At 41.6% G+C, this 23,533-nt stretch overlaps 1 protein-coding gene across 3 annotated transcripts in view; it reads left to right on the forward strand.

Moving 5' to 3' along the window:
• The window catches only part of LOC106560377 (myosin light chain kinase family member 4), a 69,490-nt gene that overhangs the window by 24,888 nt on the left and 21,069 nt on the right, over positions 1-23,533 (forward strand). The window contains exon 1 of one of the 3 annotated variants that reach the window (XM_014123238.2): positions 2,398-2,806. The exons of the other annotated variants lie outside the window; for them this stretch is intronic. Coding sequence (XP_013978713.2) covers positions 2,660-2,806 — 147 coding nt within the window. The 5' untranslated portion in view covers positions 2,398-2,659. Of the gene's footprint in view, positions 1-2,397; positions 2,807-23,533 lie in introns of those variants that run through there. 3 annotated transcript variants of the gene reach the window in all.

The raw sequence follows: 23,533 nt of genomic DNA on the forward strand, positions 1-23,533 counted from the left end.
ATGGTGCTATTTGGGACGTACCCCTGCTCTCTCTGCTCTCCCACCTGCTGCTGCCTGTTAAAGGTCCAGGAGACCACTGCTGGGATATAGTTTACAGAGTGCATAGGTGGCGTTTGGACTGCCAAATAGAAGTAATTTGAAATTAAAGATATTACTTTTACTTTTGATACTTAAGTATATTTTTGCAATTGCATTTACTTTTGATACTTACAGTGCATTCGGAAAGTATTCAGACCCCTTGACTTTTTCCACATTTTGTTACATTACAGCCTTATTCTAAAATGTGTGAAATATTTTTTTACTCATCAATCTACACACAATACTCCATAATGACAAAGCAAAAATAGGTTTTTAGAAATTTTTGCAATTTTATAAAAAAAACGAACTTATTTACATAAGTATTTAGACCCTTTGCTATGAGACTCGAAATTGAGCTCAGGTGCATCTTGCTTTCATTGATCATCCTTGAGATGTTTATACAACTTTATTGGAGTCCATCTGAGGTAAATGTAATTGATTGGACATGATTTGGAAAGGTACACATCTTTCTATATAAGGTCCCACAGTTGACAGTGCATGTCAGAGCAAAAACCAAGTCATAAGGTTGAAGGAATTGTCCATAGACAAGGATTGTGTCGAGGTACAGATGTGGGAAAGGGTACCGAGAAATGTCTGCAGCATTGAAGGTCCCCAAGAACACAGTGGCCTCCCATCTTTCTTAAATGGAAGAAGTTTGGAACTACCAAGACTCTTCCTAGAGCTGGCCGCCCAAAGGAGAAAGGTCTTGTTCAGGGAGGTGACCAAGAACCCGATGGTCACTCTGACAGAACTCCAGTTCCTCTGTGGAGATGGGAGAACCTTCCATAAGGACAACCATCTCTGCAGCACTCCACCAATCAGGCCTTTATGGTAGAATGGCCAGACGGAAGCCACTCCTCAGTAAAAGGCACATGACAGCCCGCTTGGAGTTTGCCAAAAGGCACCTAAAGACTCTCAGACCATGAGAAACAGGATTCTGTAGTCTTATGAAACCCATAATAATTTTTTGGCAAAAAATTCTAAAAACTTGTTTTTGCATTGTCATTATGTGATATTGTGTTTGGATTGATGAGGGAAAAAAACTATTTAATCGATTTTAGAATAAGGCTGTAACGTAACAACATTTAGAAAAAGCCAAGGGGTCTAAATACTGTAAGTATTTTTAAAACCATATACTTTCATACTTTTACTCAGGTAGTCTTTTACTGGGTGACTTTCATTTTACTTGAGTCATTTTCTATTAAGGTATTTTTACTTTTACTCAAGTATGACAATTGGTTACTTTTTCCACCACTGATTTTATCCATTCATGTGTGCATACATTTTCCTAAGGGTGGCCTAGCAGGAATCAGCCCACTATCCTTGGCTTTGAGAGCCACATGTTACTTGCACACAAACACATTATGCACCTGCAGACACACAAAATAGACATACAGATTAATGTGTGTGTGTATGTGTGAGTGAGGGATTGAGTGTGTGAGTGAGTGTGTGAGTGAGTGTGTAAGTGAGTGTGTAAGTGAGTGTGTGACTGAGAGTGGGAGAGTGAGAGAGAGAGAGAGAGGGCAATAAAGCGGAGGAGCAAGTGGCTCCACAGCAACAGATATACTTAACACCGAAGTTAAAGGATACCAGGCATGGTCTGTATCCCAAATGGCACCCTATTCCCTACATAGTACACTACGTTTGTCCAGGGTCCATGACGTGGTGCACTTCACACTTTGGGACGCCACATGGTCTCTGGGGTTCTGCTGACACACTAGCCAGACAACGCTAGCCTACCAACACCCTGAACCTAACACCACCTTTCCAACGCACACACACACGCACATGCACACACACATACTCTCTCTCACACACACACACACACCTGTCCCCCTCTCGTCGTCTCTGAGACAGCATGTTCTCTCCTCTTTGGCTGGGGGGTGGTGGAGGGGTCGGGGGTCGAGGAAACAGGGCCGAGGAGCGGGTGGGGGGTGTTGGACAGCTCGACTGGGCAGAGATGTACCTGTTGTTCCCATCTGAGAGGAGTGGGAGGAGTGGGAAGAGTGTCTGAGTGACCGAGGGAAATGGGAAGAGTGTCTGAGTGACTGAGAGGATTGTCTGAGTGACTGAGAGGAGTGAGAGGAGTGTCTGAGTGACCGAGAGGAGTGAGAGGAGTGACTGAGAGGAGTGGGAGGAGTGTCTGATTGACTGAGAGGAGTGGGAGGAGTGTCTGAGTGACTGAGAGGAGTGGGAGGAGTGTCTGAGTGACTGAGAGGAGTGAGAGGAGTGTCTGAGTCACTGAGAGGAGTGACTGAGAGGAGAGGGAGGAGTGTCTGAGTGACTGAGAGGAGTGGGAGGAGTGTCTGAGAGGAGTGGGAGGAGTGTCTGAGCGACTGAGCGATCAGATCAGATTGGTCAGAGAGAGACAGAAAGAGAGGCCTTGTTGTTCCGTAAACACCTGGCGCCCACTGTCATGCCCACGTCAACAACCCCAACCTGCCGCCGATCACCCCCGAGACCTATCGCTGCTGTCGACAAGAGAGAGGCAGATGGAAATAATCCAGCTCTGAGCTCAGACGTGGAAGAGGAGCAGAAGGAAGAGTAGGGACACTGAGATCTAGAACCATCAGAAGTTACCATGGAGAACTTTCTGAAGGATAAGGATATTTGGATAGTAGGGAGTGTGTGTCTGGTGGCCTCGTTCCTATGGAGACGCATCTGGAATTTATTCACATACAAGAGGAAGAGGGAGAAGGACAGGGACACACCCTCTCCAGACATGCAGGTACAGATAGACCTGTTCCCTGTCTTTATTGGTTCATTCATACTACTGAGCCGAGCCAGAATGTACTGTGCTAGCTGGTTTATGCATCCACCATAGTTGCTTAAACACCATGCTGGAAAAGACCACGTGAAAAGAGTCAGTACTGTACGGTTCGGGCCAGCACGATAGTTTAAAAAGGGTATGATTGCAGGGCTTAGTGCCCGCTCAGGTAGTGCAGGTGTGGCTGGTTGAATCTTCTTGCAGAGGTGAGGTTCTGTTCACCTGTTGACCTATCAGAGTAGGGAGTTTTCGTTAGTAGAGCAAATTCTACACAGAGGATGTTTTGTTGTTTTTCATCATCCTGTCATAATGGAAACATGGTATAGGATAGAGAGACAGAAAGTGAGAGTAATGGTAGGCCTGTAGGCTGAAGTAAAGTCTTGAAAGATGTTGGCACATTATCACCCTAACAGACATATACATCTATAGTGACTTTGAAATGCTTGTTCAAATTGCTTGCACTGTAAAGAGAGTGATAGTTTGTTGTGTTTGTCTTTCCATGATAAAGACTTAGAACCGGTGTCCTGGACACAGAATTAGCCTATAGATAAAATAAGCCTGTAGATTCTCCATTGAGAATGCTTTTAAGGCCAGGACTAGGCTTAAACTGGCCCTTAATCAGTGGTGGAAAAAGTATCCAATTTTCATACTTGAGTGAACGTAAAGATACCTTAATAGAAAATGACTCAAGTAAAAGTGAAAGTCGCCCAGTAAAATACTATTTGAGTAAAAGTCTAAAAGTATTTGTTTTTAAATATACTTAAGTATCAACAGGAAATGTAATTGATAAAATATACTTAAGTATCAAAAGTTAAAGTAAAAGTATAAATCATTTTAAATTCCTTATTTTAAGCAAACAAGACAGCATCATTTACTTGTTTTTTTATTTACTGATCGCCAGGAGCACGCCCCAACACTCAGACATCACTTACAAACGAAGCATGTGTTTAGTGTGTCTGCCAGATCAGAGGCAGTTGGGATGACCAGGGATGTTCTCTTGATAAGTGTGTGAATTAGACAATTTTCCAGTCCTGCTAAGCATTCAAAATGTAACGAGTACTTTTGGGTGTCAGGGAAAATGTATGAAGTAAAAAGTTCATCATTTTCTTTTGGAATATAGTGAAGTAAAAGTAGAAGTTGTCAAAAATATAAATTGTAAAGTAAAGTACAAATACCCCAAAAAAACTTTTGCTTAAGTACATTACACCACTGCCCTTAGTTTACATTGAGTGTGAGATCTGGCTTGCAGGATCACTTTCTATGATCCTAGGCCATAATGGCTAGAGAAAACAACTAGACCCCAACTGTCAGGCGAGACAACGTGCTGGGTAGAGGGCCATAATATTTGATTGATCATGTGACAGGCCTTGGAAAGAAGACCCGGCCATCTCTCATATGAGCTATGTCCATGTGATCTGAGGGGGGTAGCGGTTGCATTTAGTCACAGACAGGTTTCTCTTACTGAGATCTGGAAAGAAAGGGTCTACTTTAATGATGCAATAACAAGTTTTGGTTGAATGATTGTGTTCTGCTACTGATCTGGTGAGTCTCATAACTATGACAGAAACATTGGGTCCAATTCAGAGGTAGTAAGTGTGAACAACTCGAGTAAATCATTGATGGACGTCAAATGGAGTTGTCAGAATACCGTCACTGGAGTTGCTGCACACTGTTTAAATGCTCCCAGTTTTAAGCCTGACACATTGATACTGTATATTCATTCACCTTTTGTATACACTGAAATAATCAAATCAATCAAAATCAAGCAGACATGAAGTGCCGTTGGAATGCAATACTGTCACATCAGCAAAAGCTGCAGAATAATGTCTGTCTCATCAGTCTCTCTGTTCTGGGGCAGAAAGAGGGCTCAATTTGAACTGATGCCAAAATGTGGGACCCCCCCATGGAACAACTAACGTCATCTTTCTCACTCGCACATCTTTCTCACACACACTCTCACATGGTTGTCACATGTGGTGGCGACATCTTTATCTTGTCTTTCCTTTTACTCTATAGTCATAAAAATAACTGTCCCACTGTATGACTTCACCTCACTGTGCCCTTCATGTACATTACATAGTTCATATGCAGTATGATGGTCATGTTTTAGACTCAATATAATCTGTAAATCATAAAGTAGATGTAATTCACTCCTCGTGAAGAGTTACAGCTGCCTGATCATACTACTCAGTTAAAACCCTGTAACTGTCAGCCTCTAATATGATGACATGTTCCCTTACTGTATCTGATGCCCGCTTGTCACAAGCACAGAAGGACATGATTGAGAAGATCAGATGAGCTTTGACATAGATCAAGATTAAGATGGTTATATTGCCACAAAACTGCGGTAGCCTATTTGGTGGTATTTCATATTTGCTTTTGGTACAGCATGGTAACCCACTGGGCACAGACGTCAGTTCAACATCTAGTTTGGATTTACAACTAGTTTTCAACTAACGTGAATTCAACATGAAATCAACAAAAAATGTCATTGCATTTAGGTTTAAAGTTTGATGAAAAAAGTACAAAATGCCCTTACGTTGATTACTTTTTGCAAATCCAAACAGTTTTCCATGTTGATTCAACATCATTGCATAGATCCAACCAGTTTGACAGAAGTGTAGTGCAGAAAGGCTTTTCAAATACACAGTGACATGATTAAGAAAACGAGAGGTACTAAATGTAGCAGAGGGCTGTAAGTTTCAGTGTTATTGTATAATTGAGGTACCAATGGTTCATTGGGTAAGAGCATGATGTTGGCAACACCAGAATTGTGTGGGTTTGATTCCCATATGGGCCACATAATACTGGATATATCAATGTCGACAGCTTTGTACGTTTTCTTGGCTAAATGACCGTAGTAATATTATATCGTATTATTTGTTTGTCCTCTGGGTGAGAGTTTGCCCACCTTGTGCTAATGTGTGTAAGAGGAAGAGTTCCCTCTGAAGCCTGTATCTAATGTGACAAAGGATTCTCTCCTTGTCGCAGGGTCTACTTAACTGGACAGATTGGGTTTACTCCGATATGAATGAGAGAGAGGGAGGAAGAAGGAGACAGTCGTAGGTAGAGTGACCAACAAAAGATGGGTGATTCCTATCTTCTACTTAAGTCAATTTTCATTCAGTCTACTTCAGTCTAATGTTAATTTAGTCTAAGTGAAAGTTAGGATTATTCCCACAGTGAGTAACTAAGTAAAACAATGTATCCAACTTGGGTTGCAAAGGGCAAAGACAGTGTCAGACAGCATAAGAGAGGAACAGAGCAACCTGTACTCAGGGGTAGACGTAACATCGTAAAAGTAAAGACTCTCCAATTAGTATGATATGTTAAGTTTCTTTTGGTATGAATTAATTTGAGGATGTCCATCATCCATTTCATACAATATGTTACGAATTTGCTGAACATTTGATATGTTACGAATTCCAATTTATTGTGGCTAACATTAACTATGTTGCTAGGTGGCTAACGCTAATGTTAGCTAAGGCTAAGTATTTGCAATGTTGCTAATTAGCTAAAATGCTAAAGTTGTCTGTGAGCTCCAGAGTGGCACAGCATCTCAGTGCTAAAGGCATCACTACAGACCCTGGTTCAACTCCAGGCTTGATCACAACTGGCTGTGATTGGGAGTCCCATAGGGCGGCGCACAATTAGCCCAGCGTCGTCCAGATTAGGGTTTGGCCAGGGTAGCCGTCATTGTAAATAAGAATTTGTTCTTAACTGACTTGCCTAGTTAAGTAAAGGTTAAATATAAAAACACGCAAACCTACTTTTGTTTTTGCCTTAAGTAACATTTTGTCTTATGTAACCATACCATACGTAAAATGTCATACTAAGTGTTCTGGATTTACTTTAGCTATGAGACCAGGATGAGCTGAGAGGTAAAAAGAAAGAGATGAAGGAGAGAGAGCCATAGGTAGAGTGACCAACCAAAAGAGTAATAGAGAAAGAAAGAGATAATACATTTGGGATGTAAAGGGCAAAGACAGCGGCAGACATATACAGTTTAGAGACATGAGCTGAGAGGTACTATTGCCGAGACAATAAAGGCCCTGATAGGTCTTTGTCTGTTGGCAAGGTCAAACACAATGACATATTTGATTACATTGTGGATGTTCATTTATACAGCAATAATTATTCAATATGTCCTCACCTGGGACTTGAAATCACAACCTCTTGGTTATTGGTATTCTGAAGTTCCTGCTACGCCGCTGTGTCTGTGTCAGTTAATACGACTTTTCTCATCATTGATTTTATTGACTTATTTCCGTTATTAAAGGACTTTCTGTGTATAGGTTTTTTTTTCAAAATCAAATCAAAGTTTATTAGTCACATGCGCCGAATACAACAGGTCTAGACCTTACAGTGAAATGCTTACTTACGAGCCCCTGACCAACAATGCAGTTAAAAAAAAAAATACGAATAAGAATAAGAAATAAAAGTAACAAGTAGTCGAGGTAATTGAGGTAATATGTACATGGAGGTAGAGTTATTAAAGTGACTATGCATAGATGCTAACAACAGAGAGTGGCAACGGTGTAAAAGAGGGTGGGGGACAATGCAAATAGTCTGGGATGCCATTTGATTAGATGTTCAGGGGTCTTATGGCTTGGGGGTAGCTGTTTAAAAGCCTCTTGGACCTAGACTTGGCACTCCGGTACCCGTCAGGATGCTCTCGATGGTGCAGCTTTAAAACCTTTTGAGGAACTGAGGACCAATGCCAAATCTTTTCAGTCTCCTGAGGGGGAATAGGTTTTGTCATGCCCTCTTCACGACTGTCTTGGTGTGCTTGGACCATGTTAGTTTGTTAGTGATGTGGACACCTAGCAACTTGAAGCTTTCAACCTGCTCCACTAAAGCCTCGTCGATGAGAATGGGGGCGTGCTCGGTCCTCTTTTTCCTGTAGTCCACAATTCTTTCCTTTGTCTTGATCATGTTGAGGGAGAGGTTGTTGTCCTGGCACCACATGGCCAGGTCTCTGACCTCCTCTCTATAGGCTGTCTCGTCGTTGTTGGTGATCAGGCCTACCACTGTTGTGTCATCAGCAAACTTAATGATGGTGTTGGAGTCGTGCCTGGCCGTGCAGTCATGAGTGAACAGGGAGTACAGGAGGGGACTGAGCACGCACCCCTGAGGGGCCACCGTGTTGAGGATCAGCATGGCGGATGTGTTGTTAACTACCCTTATCACCTTGGGGCGGCCCATCAGGAAGTCCAGGATCCAGTTGCAGAGGGAGGTGTTTAGTCCCAGGGTCCTTAGCTTATTGATGAACTTTGAGGGCACTATGGTGTTGAACGCTGAGCTGTAGTCAATGAATAGCATTCTCACATAGGTGTTCCTTTTGTCCAGGTGGGAAATGGCAGTGTGGAGTGCAATAGCGATTGCGTCATATGTGGATCTGTTGGGGCGGTATGCAAATTGGACTGGGTCTAGAGTTTCTGGGATAATGGTGGTGATTTGAGCTATGACCAGCCTTTCAAAGCACTTCATGGCTACAGACGTGAAGTGCTACGGGTCGGTAGTCATTTAGGCAGGTTACCTTAGTGGTCTTGGGCACAAGGACTATGGTGGTCTGCTTAAAACTTGTTGGCATTACAGAGTCGGACAGTGAAGACACTTGCCAGTTGGTCAGCGCATACTTGCAGTACACATCTTGGTAATCCGTCTGGCCCTGCGGCCTTGTGAATGTTGACCTGTTTAAGGGTCTTACATCGGCTGTGGAGAGCGTATCACACAGTCTTCCGGAACAGCTGGTGCTCTCATGCGTGTTTCAGTGTTATTTGCCTTGAAGAGAGCATAGAAGTAGTTTAGCTCATCTGGTAGGCTCGTGTCACTGGGCAGCTCTCGGCTGTGCTTCCCTTTGTAGCCTGTAATGGTTTGCAAGCCCTGCCACATCCGACGAGCGTCAGAGCCGGTGTAGTACGATTCGATCTTCTTCCTGTATTGATGCTTTGCCTGTTTTATGGTTCGTCGGAGGGCATAGCGGGATTTCTTATAAGCTTCCACGTTAGAGTCCCAATCCTTGAAAGGGGCAGCTCTAGCCTTTAGCTTAGTGCAGATGCTGCCTGTTATCCATGGATTCTGGTTGGGGTGTGTACGTACTGTGGGGACGACATCCTCGATGCACTTATTGATGAAGCCAATGACTGATGTGGTGTACTCCTCAATGCCATCGGAGGAATTGCGGAACATATTCCAGTCTGTGCTATCAAAACAGTCCTGTAGCTTAGCATTTGCTTCATCTGACCACTTTTTTTTGAACGAGTCACTGGTGCTTCGTGCTTTAATTTTTGCTTGTAAGCAGGATCAGGAGAATAGAATTATGTTCAGATTTTCCAAATGGAGGGCGAGGGAGAGCTTTGTATGCGTATCTATGTGTGGAGTAAAGGTGGTCCAGAGTTTTTTCCCTCTGGTTGCACATTTAACATGCGGATAGAAATTTGGTAAGACCGATTTAAGTTTCCAGGCATTAAAGTCCCCGGCCACTAGGATGAGCGTTTTCCTGTTTGCTTATGGCAGAATACAGCTCATTGAGTGTGGTTTTAATGCCAGCCTCGGTCTGTGGTGGTATGTAGACAGCTACGAAAAATACAGATGAAAACTCTCTAGGTAGATAGTGTGGTCTACAGCTTATCATGACATACTCTACCTCAGGAAAGCAAAACCTTGAGACTTCCTTAGATATCGTGCACCAGCTGTTGTTTACATAACTGGATAGGCCCCCACCCTGTGTCTTTAAAAATATATATTATATATTTTTTTAACCCCTCTTTGGAGGACAAATAGCTTCATTTTTTTACAGCTTTTTTGCAACATATACATACATTTTACCTATACATTTTACATACACATTTTATATAAACATTTTACATATACATTTTACATACATGGTACTTTTATATATAACAACAATATATTACCAAACAAACTGTTTAATCCCAACCCTCAACCACTCTCAGCCCATCCCACCTATCACTATAGACCGCCCTTGTTTGGTTTCCATGTGCCATATATTTTTCAATTGTGCTGTGATATTTTACAAAATGCTTGAATCTTTCTAATCATATATTATCCACAGATTGTGAGCTAAAGATGAAAACCTTTCCTACGAGTATTATTATATTATTTATTGATTGGCACTGGCTTTCCAGGTTGCCCAACACTGCTATTAGTAAGGTTAATTTTAAGTGCATGTTTTGATTTTTTAACCACATGGGGGCAATACCAGAATAAGTGATCTATTGATTCTGTCTCTTCGCAACAAAATCTACAGAACTGCCCCATATATATAGCATTCGGTTGGTGGCAAGAACTGTATAGAATCACTTAAATTGAAAAACTCTTAAGTGTTGAGTCAAGTGTAGTTTTTTGTACCAGTTCATAAACCATGTGACATGGAATTGGTACATCGAAATTCTCCTCCCATTTATTTTGCAACCTGTATGGCGCAGCTGTCAACATTTTTGTCCTCGGATGAAACTGGTATATTTTTCAATTTATGCCAGTTCCTTTCAGCCAAATTGTATCTTTAATATATGGCAGGCAAACAAGTTCCCTACCTTCTCCCTTTTCACTTGCCTCCTCCATTGTTGTGGTAGTGCTGCAATCAGTTGGTTGTAAATTTGGATTGAGCAGATATATTTTCAATAACTACATATGTGACTTTTTTTAATCCTTTATTTAACTAGGCAAGTCAGTTAAGAACAAATTCTTATTTTCAATGACTTCCTAGGAACTGTGGGTTAACTGCCTTGTTCAGGGGCAGAACAACAGATTTTTACCTTGTCAGCTCGGGGATTCCATCTTGCAACCTTTGGGTTACTAGTCCAACGCTCTAACCACTAGGCTACCTGCCGCCCCGACATAACTCCTCCATTTCTATTCATAACATCATTAATACATTTAATAAAACATTTTTTTATTCTACTTCACCATCCTCCCATTTTATTGGTAAACTACACGGTAGTGTAAACACTGTATTTTTTAACGATCCAATACGTAATATGGTACACTTGTCATAATTAGGTTTTAATTCAGAGAGGCTAGAAAAGTGATCAAGATCTTCAATGAGACTGTGCAGGGATCTAGATTTTAGTCATCAGCATACATTGACACTTTTGTTTTTATCCCCTGGATTTCTAACCCCTTGATGTTCTTATTGGATCTAATTTTAATAGCTAGCATTTCATTGGCCATAATAAATAGATATAGAGACGATGGACAGCCTTGTTTTACTCCTCTTATAAGCTCAATACTTTCTGAGAAGTAACCATTGTTTACTATTTTACATCTGGGGTTGCTGTACATAACTTTAACACATTGTATAAGAGGTTAGAAGCATGCCTATCTAATACATTTAATGACAAACCATCTAACTACTTAGGTAAACATATGAATTACCTGTTGCACAATGTTTGGCGCAGGTGTTGGAAACTGGTTCGCCATACACCTGCGCCGAACGTTGTGCAGCAGGTAATTCATATCTTTACCTAAGTAATATCCGTACGTTATTGACCCGTGACTGACAATTTTGAACTATGTTAGCTAAAACCCTAAAACAAGGTGACGTCAGACTGTCTACTTAAGTAGGCAATGGAAAAAAGCCTGTCTATCATGTCATTGATTGGGTTAAGACAACCCGTCACTCCAAAACTAGCGGACCAATGGAGACTCATTATCTACGCCTCCCTCTAAACCCTTCATGGAAAAAATAATGCCAAAACTCGCAATCGAAAAGACTGGCAGTGAAAGCAAAGAAACAGACATTGAAAGCAAAGATACGAGTAGCGTAACCAAAAGGTAGTACATGCAGGCAAGACCGTAGGCAAAATGTATTCAATAGGATTGGTTGCTGGGAAAGTTGAACCGAAAATGATTTTTGCATTCGTTTTCAAATATATATTTTTTATCATAGAGTTTTTCTCTCGCTTTAAAATTATTTGCTTACAAGTTTTGGGGTTTTGGTTTTGATGTCTTATTTTTGTTTACAATTCTATACATTTTTCTTTCAATTGTTTGGTTTTTGATTTCAACATCCCCATTTCACCCATCCTCGAAAATATGTTTACATTTTCAACTTTATTTTTCATGTTCACAATTTATTTTCTCTTGAATTCAATACATGGCGGAAAATTGACCGCATACATTCTTCAATTCCCTACCCTGTTATAACAAGGCAATTTTCATTTTGTAGTGGGTTAGCATAGCTACGATTGGACGGGGCCTTCCCTCTGCTCTGCCACCAAAATGGTGAGCTCTTTGAAAATCAATTGTTTCCACCTGTTTGTCCGTTATCTTTAGATTACGTTTCATGAACACCTTGACTTTTTCCTCCGTTGACTGATATTTTTCGTTTTCATCCTCCTTTATTCCTATTATAACAATATTATTTCTCATATTTCTGCACTTTAGATCAAGTAATTCGGCTTTCATTGTTTTATTATCATACCGTAGCCTCTCTGTAGTGTCTTTTAGGGAGTCCACGATAGTTTTCAATATCTTATTTTCCACTCGTATTTCTACCTGATCCTCACAAGGCATCCCGATCTCTTTCTGCAAAACCTACATTTCCTTTTCCAGCGAATCACAGGGATCTGGGCCTGATCGGGCATCCGTAGTATATCGCTCACGTCGGACTCATTGAAGAAGAACTCCAACTTGCCTATGGAGCTGTGAGGGGAACGGCACCTCCGTACCTTCAGGCTCTGATCAGGCCCTACACCCAAACAAGGGCACCTTCCGTAGACACCTGAAACCCCACCTCTTTAAGGAATACCTGGGATAGGATATAGTAATCCTTCTAACCCACCCCCCCTCAAAAAAAAGATATAGATGTACTATTGTAAAGTGGTTGTTCCACTGGATATCATAAGGTGAATGCACCAATTTGTAAGTCGCTCTGGATAAGAGCGTCTGCTAAATGACGTAAATGTAAATGTAGAATGTGAGTAATCCCAGTTCTGATGTCCAGAAGCTCTTTTCGTTCAAAAGAGACGGTAGCAGCAACATTATGTACAAAACAAGTTACGGACAACGTGAAAAAACAAACAAAATAGCATGGTTGGTTAAGAGCCGATAAGATGGCAGCCCTACACTCCGGCGCCATCTTGGAAATCGTTAGTTAGTTGACAAGTTAGTTAGAGGACAAGCTTGGCTTCCCTGTCTTTCATTCACCAAGGTAGCTCACTTACTTACTGTCTCTTTACCCAGACGATGTGAAGATCTCTCTGTCTCACTTTTTCCCCACTCTCTCTGTTTCACTCTCTGCCTAAATGACTCCCGCCCAGTAGCACTCACATCTGTAGCCATGAAATGGTTTGATAGGCTGGTCATGTCTCACATCAACACCATCATCCCAGAAAGCCTGGACCCACTCCAAGTCGCATACCGACCCAACAGATCCATTGATGACGCAATCTCTGTTGTGCTCCACACTGCCCTTTCCCATCTGGACAAAAGGAACATCTACGTGAGAATGCTATTCATTGACTACAGTTCAGCATTCAACACCATAGTGCCCTCCAAGATCATCACTAAGCAAAGAACCTTGGGGCTGAACATCTCTCTCTGCACCTGGATCCTGGACTTCCTGATGGGCCACCCCCAGGTGGTGAGGGTGGGCAAAAACACATCTGCCACGTTGACCCTCAACATGGGGCCCATCAAGGGTGGGACCCCTCCTGTACTCCCTGTTGACCCACGATTGCGGGGCTCGTAAGTAAGCATTTAATGGCATGTTACAAATACAATTTGATTTGAATAGTCAGCTTTAACCTACAGCAACAGGTAGCCTAGCAGTTAAGAGCGTTGGGCCAGTCGTCGAAAAGTCGCTGGTTTGATTCCCTAGCCGGCAAGGTGGAGAATTCTGCCCTTCAGCAAGGCAGTTGACCCCCAACAACAACTGCTCCCAGGGCACTGTGGATGTTCTGATTCAGAAGGGTTGGGTTAAATGTGCAAGACACATTTTGGTTGAATAGATTCAGTTGTGAAACTGACAAGATATCCACCTCCCCCATATGATGAACCCTAGGAATGTGTTGTTTTCACCAGGCCTCTCTCTGGTGTCTAGTAACAGACCATTTGCATAATTAATTTCTAACACAAATCAGCTTGGCACCTACTGGGCTTGCTGCTTGACACATAGAACACAGAGCATATGGACAAAGACACATGCAAACAGGTGCACCCTGTGCAGATGCACATACAGGCAATCGTATACACACACCTACAAACAGGTGCCTCTATTTACATTTTAATGATTTAGCAGACACTCTTATCCAGAGCGACTTACAGTAGTGAATACATTCATTTCATGTAATTTATTTTTATTTAAATTTTTTGTACTGGCCCCCCGTGGGAATCAAACCCACAACCCTGGCATTGCACACACCATGCTGGCGTTGCAAACACCATGCTCTACCAACTGAGCCATATCTTACTGTGAATGTAGTCTCGAGGTAGAATGATTACAAACTGTGCATGTCATGTTTTCTGTAAAAGTGAGTGTGTTTAGTAGCTCCTGCCTGTGTGTGGTTATGGTTGTGTGTCTGTGTCTGTCTGTGTGTGTGTGTGTGTGTGTGTGGTTGTGGTTGTGGTTATGGTTGTGTGTGTGTGTGTGCGTGCGTGTGTCATTTGTGCTAGTACTCATGTGACCAGCTAAGCGGCATTCCCGTCTCCCTAAGACTAAAAGAGAGATGAGGAGGGACAAATGTCTTGGGACATACCGAGTGAGAGTGAAGGACAGAGAGATTGTGGTAGACATAGAAGCTAGGAAGATATTAAGAGGTTGGGTGGGAGGGATGTTTAGTCTCAAATGTGCAGAAGAGTGTCTCTATTTCTGACATCACACTTGTAGCACTGGACTCAGAGGAGGGACGGTGGGCGGAGAAAAGAGGCGGTAGAGTAGAGAGAGAGTGAGGAGCGAAAGGGTAGAATTAAGCTTTTGACTGACATAATCACAGCAGGTAGTTAAAGGGCTATTCCACTACGGTCCCACTTTATGGGCTGTCAGCACGTTGGGCTTTTAAAGACTGAGGTAGACCACTAGATTTGAAAGAGATAGACAGAAGAGAGAGAGAGAAAGAGAGAGATACTGTATATAATGACGAGATGGTCTCCGCCCTAACAATGGAATTCGTTGTCTCAAAGGTGGGAAGGCAGGCGGTCTGCTTATTGGTCTGGTTATTGCTGTATTTGCAGGAGTTGACGCTCTCGATTTGCCTCTTCCTCTCTAGTGTGACTGATATGAGGCCAGTTCTGTAGCCCCCTGAAGGGTTTGTTTGTCTCTCCTGACCTCCAGTGGTCAGGGAAGGACGGACAGGAGTAACACCATGAATATATACTGAACAATAATATAAACACAAATGCAACAATTTCAAAGATTTTACTGAGTTACAGTTCATATAAGTGTCATGACGTTGCACTGTTGGTGAGGTTTATGACCCCCATGAATACCTTTCCCCCTTTTCTCTCTCTACTCTACAGAATGGACTCTTGGAAAGCCCTTTGTTGACATAGAGAGAGTATGGTAACATCAAAAGGTTGGGGAAAAGAACAATCTTTATGTAATCCAACCAGTTGAAGTGTCCGTTGGTACTTAAAGAATATGATGTCAGTTGTCGTCTGAGACATTATTACTGATGACAGGACGACATAAACTGTATCTTGGAAAGTCTACACATTCTAGTTATCAGATTCACATGGAATTGTTGTGCAATTTAAATGTTTAAATATGAAACTATTTGTGAAAAGATGAAAAGTAATTTTAGTTTTTAAAATGAGAGAATTGTTTTCATAAGTAAAATATGCTCAATCAGTGGCCACGCCGACGTGAATAGGCATTGTTGGAAATGATGGACCAACCATTTTTCTACATTTTTATAAGAGCCCGCTTGACCCAATTCACAGCAAACTAAGCCAACCTCAGCGTGAGCTTTGGTTGCGAATGGTTGAACGACTACAACCTAATGAAATTAACATTGTGTTCCCGATGAAGTGAGGACTGATGTCCATACGTTTAGAAGGGCGAATTTCAACGTGGAGGTGACGATCGCCACGCTGGAAGGATGAATTTGACTACACCAGCCAGAATATAGCATGAGCTTATAGTTTGGCAACTTGGTATGAACTTTGAACTCTTATTCAGTAAAGAAGTGATACATCCTAGACGTCGAGTTATCAGCAGCAGCTGTAAACGTGCGTGGCCTAGGAAAGGACGGACAAATCTCTTCAGAACGACAGGGTACTACAACGTATACTTTCTACCACACACTACAACCTATCCGCCCAGAAATATTCTTCAAAGGACAAGGGAGAGCTCTGCTGGGCAACCCAGCCTTCCATCTTCGACCAATCTATCGAAGCGCAGCTCAGAGTAAATATATTTCTTGCATTTTCCTTTTCCGAATGGGCGGTTATTTAGAATACATCAGATTCTGTATTTACGATAGCATAGCTTCATAAGGTCCGATAGAGACCCAATCCTTTCGTTCCTCAGTCTTCCCGCTCTTTCATTCAAACCGAACCCCCTTTCTTTGTGTAACCAGCCGTCATATCGGTTCCGTCCGCTAGGGATGTTTTCTTTCATGACATAATTTGTAATCAATGTATGATCCATTCTGTGTAGATGTAATTCTGTGTGATTATTTAGGTATTTAGTAAATAAATAATTAAACCAAATGTTGTATTGCTGATTCAACTTGTTAGCCAGGGTTCGTGAAGATAACCAAGAATTTTACAACATTCAGATGAGATTGAATAAGGTGACGATTAATAATTGACTTCTATTGATGTAAAAGATTACCAGGTCTTTAAGAGTTTATTCAGAAGACAGCAGCTCTATAAACATTCTTCAGTGGTGCCCCGACTTCCTAGTTAATTACATTTACATGATTAGTTTAATCAGGTAATATTAATTACAGAGAATTGATTTGATAAAATAGCATGTCATATATCACTTAATCCATAGTAAAGACACGACATAAGGAAATCAGTCAATTGAAATAAATTAATTCGGTCCTGATCCATGGATTTCACGTGGCTGGGAATACAGATATGCATCTGTTGGTCACAGATACCTTTGGAACAAGATACCAGAAATTGTGTACAGATCCTTGCGACATTGGGCCGTGTATTATAATGCTGAAACATGAGGTGATGGCAGAGGATGAATGGCACGACAATGGGCTTCAGGATCTCGTCACGGTATCTCTGTGCATTCAAATTGTCATCGATAAAATGCAATTATGTTCATTGTCTGCCACCATGGGGCATTCTGTTCACAACGTTGACATCAGCAAACCACTCACCCACACGACGCCATACGCGTGGTCTGCAGTTGTGAGGCCGGTTGGACATACTGCTAAATTTTCTAAAATGACGTTGGAGGCGGCTTACAGTAGAGAAATGAACATTAAATTCTCTGGCAACACCTCTGGTGGACATTCCTGCAGTCAGCATGCCAATTGCACGCTCCCTCAAAACTTGAGACATCTGTGGCATTGTGTTGTGTGACAAAACGTTTTATTGTCCCCAGCACAAGGTTTACTGGTGTAATGATCATGCTGTTTAATCAGCTTCTTGATATGACGCACCTGTCAGGTGGATGGATTATCTTGGCAAAGGAGAAATGCTCACTAACTGGGATGTAACATGGGACCAACTCTTCACATGTTGCATTTATATTTTTGTTCATTAGAATCCAAACTTATTCTGAGAAACAATCTCTCTGAGGACTGATCAGCAGGAGTGGAAATGTAGTTACTGTTTGATTGACATTTCATATTTACTTACAGCCCAGAAAAATAATAGATTTGTCTGATACATTTGACTGTCCTTTAAAATGACTACTTGCCAGTAATTTGTAAAGGAAGGTATATGCAGTATGTTTCTCAATAATATCATATTATGAGTTTGGTATGTGTTTGGTTTGTGTTAAGTGTCTTAGATTTCACCAGTGGTAACTGAGGAAGGCTGGAGTGATTACTCTTTTAACGCCATGGCCTTCTCAGTGTGGCCTTGGTGTTTATTTGTGTGTGTGTGTGTGTGCGTCAGGGCTAGGAGGAGAGGTCAGTCCCACTGCTCATACCATGGGGTTAGAGGGCACTGTTTACCCAGAATACCAGGCACGTGAGTACTGCTTTTTCCGAACAGTTGTCTTGAAGTCGTAAGCAACGTTACATAATATAATCCATAAAACCAGTAACACATTCACCCCACATCTGAACGGCCCTTCTCCCATCTAAGGGTCTGAAACTAGCAAGTCATTGTGTATGTGTGTGTGTTTTGCCAATTAGTGTGTAGCCCGTCGATCAGCAAGCAGCACACGAGGCTGACGTCACTAGCTACCTCTACATGGAAACAATCTCTCAACTAAACCAGGCTCTGAGGTCATTCAGAATGAAGGAGTGAGAGAACGGGTCATATCTGGACGTCACTGACCCAGTCCAGTTGGCATGACCATGAAAGGACATACCGATACATACTAGTGGGATACAGACAAACATAAACATAGCCAGTGACACTCTAGGAAAAAAGGGTTCCAAAAGCGTTCTTTGGCTGTCCCAATCTTTTTGGTTCTAGGTAGAAACATTTTTGGTTCCAAGTAGAACTTTTTTCAAATGGTTCTCCTATGGGGACAGCCGAAGAACCCTTTTCTGTTCTAGATAGCACCTTTTTTTCTAAGAGTGTAGAGACTGGCTGGGTGTAGAGGGATTAGTGTACAGGACATAATAGGCTATTGTGTGTGGGGTGTGATTGTTGTGAGTCTGATCATTTGTCCGCTCTTACTGATGTCTCCCCTTCTCTACTTTCACGTTCTAGACCAATCATAGACCGGAAGGATGTCCCAACAATGGCTATTGGCTAAGCTATGCTAAGCTATCTCCTATCTGAAGCCTGACACTGAATTCTAATTATGTTAAATTATGCTAAGCTATCATCTGAATAATGCTTTGAAACTGAACTCTATTCATTTAGCCAGTGGCTAAACTATGCTAAGGTATCATCTGAATATAGCTTGAAACTTGAAACCTTGATAATGAATACTTTGTTGTTGGGAAAGAGCTTGCAAGTAGGCATTTCACTGTACTGTTTTACAACTGCTGTATATTTTGCATATGACATATACACTTTAAAACTCAAAACTAAATTCTATTCATGCAGCTAGTGGATAAACTATGCTATCATCTGAATATAGCTTGAACCTTCTATGCAATGTAACAGAGGTCTTTATTTTAGCACTGCCAGCTTGCAGGGCTAAATTCAATTCAACTCCCTATGAGGCAATTAATGCAGCCTTGGGTTCAAGGTTGGGCTCCCTCCTCCCATGTGAACTCAGTCTATTACTGTGGACTGCCTGCGTGGATAGCTGATGGTGTATAGTGTAACAGGATGGCATGCAGAATACAGATGATCTAGAATAAGCATTGTGCATTGTTTTGTCTCTGGGTCTTGATGAGTAACCCTGTAAAGTATGGCATGTGTGGTCCTTTGAATGGCTGTGTCTGTCTGTGTGTCTGATGTGTTTGTGTGTCTTTCTGTGTGTCCACCAGGCACTGGCTAACTCCTTACAGCAAAACTTGTACTGTCCAGTCCTGGTAACATTGGGGGCCCTAGCACCCCAACTCACCCAGCAAAGCCCAACATAGAAATACAAAAACTAGGACATAACATCATAGAAAATCTAAACTAGAAAAATAACTGTCACGCCCTGACCTACTCTACCATAGAAAATAACAGCTTTCTATGGTCAGGACGTGACAGTAATGTCAAAAGTATATACAGTACCAGCCAACAGTTTGGACACACCTACTCATTCAAGTTTAAAAAAATATATATTACTCTTTTCTATATTGTAGAATAATAGTGAAGACATCAAAACTATGAAATAACACATGGAATCATGTAGTAACCCCAAAAATGTTAAGCAAATCAAAATATATTTTACATTTCAGATTCTTCGAAGTAGCTACCCTTTGCCTTGATGACATTTTTGCACACTCTTGGTATTCTCTCAACCAGCTTCACCTGAAATGCTTTTCCAACAGTTTTAAAGGAGTTCCCACATACTGTATGCTGAGCACTTGTTGGCTGCTTCTCCTTCATTCTGGGGTCCAACTCATCACAACCCATATCAATTGGGTTGAGGTCGGGTGATTGTGGAGGCCAGGTCATGTGATGCAGCACTCCATCACTCTTCTTCTTGGTCAAATAGCCCTTACACAGCCTGGAGGTGTGTTGGGTCATTGTCCTGTTGAAAAACAAATGATAGTCCCACTAAGTGCAAACCAGATGGGATTGCGTATCGTTGCAGAATGCTGTGGTAGCCATGCTGGTTAAGTGTGCCTTGAATTCTAAGTAAATCACAGACCGTGTCACCAGCAAAGCACCCCACACCAACACCTCCTTCTCCATGCTTTACGGTGGGAAATACACATGCAGAGATCAATCATTCATCTACTCTCCATCTCACAAAGACACGGCGGTTGGAACCAAAAATCTCAAATTTGGACTCATCAGACCAAAAGGACAGATTTCCACCAGTATAACGTCCATTGGTCGTGTTTCTTGGCTCAAGCAAGTAATTCTAATCCATTTTAAATTCAGTCTGTAACACAACAATATTTGGATAAAGTCAAGGGGTGTGAATACTTTCTGAATGCACTGGTTAAGGGCCTATAACTATAAAACTATACTGCCAGCGTTACTATAGTATTGAATGGCCATAGGCTTTCACAAACTAGTTATGTGAATGCTAGATATCACAATGTGTCACAGACTGTATTGATGTCATAGACGGGCATCACTATAGTTTCTCACACATCTCCCTCTGCTGGAAGTTGGTCTCCCTGCTGTCCTCCCTGCTGTCCTCCCTGCTGTGGTGAAGAGAGATCATCCTGGATTGCTAGGCTAATAGCTGACTGGATGTATAGTATAACTAGCTCTTTAGCTGAACTATAATCATCATGTGCAGCGAAGACACGAAACTAGAGGAACATTATTCTTATATCTCGTCACTTCAGTCATTTGATTCTGTATAATGTACCACATCCTATATGCTGTAATTCATATTTCACACGTTTAGCACAACTTCACCCCCACCTCACTCATGTGAAGTAAGTAAAAGCTTGACTGATAGCATGAGAGATTTTTTCAACATTGTCCCATCCCATCTGGTGCAATAGGCACATATTCTATTAGGCCAGTGGTTCCCAAATGTTTTATAGTCCCGTACCCCTTCAAACAGTCAACTTCAACCCCTCTAGCACCAGGGTCAGCGCACTCTCAAGTGTTGTTTTTTTGCCATCATTGTAAGCCTGTCAAATACGATACATTTATTAAACATAAGAATGAGTGTGAGTTTTTGTCACAACCCAGCTCGTGGGAAGTGACAAAGAGCTCTTATAGGACCAGGGCACAAATAATAATATAATAATAATCAATAATTTTGCTCTTTATTTAATCATTTTACATATAAAACCTTGTTTGTTCATCGAAAAATGTAAATAACTCACCACAGGTTAATGAGAAGGGTGTGCTTGAAAGGATGCACATAACTCTGCAATGTTGGGTTGTATTGGAGAGAGTCTCAGTCTTAAATCCTTTTCCACACACAGTCTGTGCCTGTATTTAGTTTCCATGCTAGTGAGGGCCGAGAATCCACTCTCACATAGGTATGTGGTTGCAAAGGGCATCAGTGTCTTAACAGCGCGATTTGCCAAGGCAGGATACTCTGAGTGCAGCCCAATCCAGAAATCTAGCAGTGGCTTCTGATTAAATTCAATTTTCACAGAACCACTTGTTGCAATTTCGATGAGGCTCTCTTGTTCAGATATCGGTAAGTGGACTGGAGGCAGGGCATGAAAGGGATAATGAATCCAGTTGTTTGTGTCATCAGTTTCGTGAAAGTACCTGCGTAATTGCGCAGCCAACTCACTCAGGTGCTTCGCTATGTCACATTCGACATTGTCCATAAGCTTCAGTTCATTTGCACACAAAAAATCATACAACGATGGAAAGAACTGTGTGTTGTCCTTGTTAATGCAGACAGAGAAGAACACTAACTTCTTAATCATAGCCTCAATTTTGTCCCGCACATTGAATATAGTTGCGGAGAGTCCCAGTAATCCTAGATTCAGATCATTCAGGTGAGAAAAACATCACCCTGATAGGCCAGTCATTTGAGAAACTCATCATCGTGCAAGCGGTCAGACAAGTGAAAATGATGGTCAGTAAAGAAAACTTTAAGCTTGTCTCTCAATTCAAATACTTTGCTCCTTGATAAACAGCGCACTTCTGTATGTTGTAAAAGCATTACATGGTACACTGCCCATATCATTGCATAGTGCAGATAATACACGAGAGTTCAGGGGCCTTGCTTTACAAAGTTAACCATTATCACTGTAGTGTCCAAAACGTCTTTCAAGCTGTCAGGCATTCCCTTTTGGCAGCAAGAGCCTCTCGGTGGATGCTGCAGTGTACCCAAGTGACGTCGGGAGCAACTGCTTGCCGCACGTTACCACTCCACTATGTCTCCCTGTCATGGCTTTTGTGCCATCAGTACAGATACCAACACATCTTGACAACCAAAGTCCATTCGATGTCACAAAGCTGTCCAGTACTTAAAAAATATCCTCTCCTGTTCTTGAAACAGTGTTGCGGCGTGAAACAGTGTTGTTTGATGGAGGCATTGTCTGTATAGTTTTTTGGGCCTTTTCCCCCAGCATTGTCCCAGCCATATCAGTGGCAGCAGGAAGAATGGAGTCCACAATTGTATGGGGCTTGCCTGTCCTAGCCACTCGGTAGCTCACCAAATAAGATGTTTCTAGCCCCTTCTTATTAATGGTGTCTGTTGCTTTTATGCATGTCTTACTACTCGAAAGTCGTCTTAATTCTCGCTCAAAAAACTCCTGTGGCTTATTTTCAAAATTGGCAAGTTAGTGGAATTCCCTCAAGAGAGTAAAGGTTAATGTGATTGGATGTTAATTATTTGACTAGGCTACCTGTATTTGACATTGTGTTTTTATTTCGCTGAACACTAGATGGTTTAATTTTATTTTTTTTGCAGTGAAACAAGGCTACTCAGGTGAGAAAAAAAATCTCACCCAAATGTATAGCTCTGTTGGAAAATATAAATGTACTGTTTGAAAATGTGAAGAATTTTTTGAACCACATTTTTATTTGGCATGCCCCCGACGGCATTGCGCGTATCCCCAGTACCCCAGTTTGGGAATACCTGTATTAGCAGATAGTTTCCACACACCCCTATCCCAAAACACCCTATGTTAACAGTATAGTGTTGTTACAGGGTCCTGCTTTAAACACTTCTATGGTATGATGTGGATGGGGTTTTTTGGTCAGGGTCTTATGTCTTAGAATGTGACAGTATAACACTTTTCCAATGGTAAACAATCCAAATCTATTTATGTGTTGTCTGTCTGTCACCACGTCAAAGCCATATTTATGTTTTCATCTTGGTCTTTTCTTAAGTAATAAATATTATCTTGTGTAATGAACACGTAATAAACATTATCTTGTGTAATGAACGCGTAATAAACATTATCTTGTGTAATGAACACGTAATGAACACATAATAAACTTTACCTTGTGTAATGAACACGTAATAAACAGCATCTTGTGTAATGAACACGTAATAAGCATTATCTCCATTGTGATTTAGAGGTACAGTGG

The sequence above is a fragment of the Salmo salar genome, chromosome ssa10 (assembly GCF_905237065.1).
Source record: "Salmo salar chromosome ssa10, Ssal_v3.1, whole genome shotgun sequence".
In the NCBI taxonomy this organism is placed as follows: domain Eukaryota; kingdom Metazoa; phylum Chordata; class Actinopteri; order Salmoniformes; family Salmonidae; genus Salmo; species Salmo salar.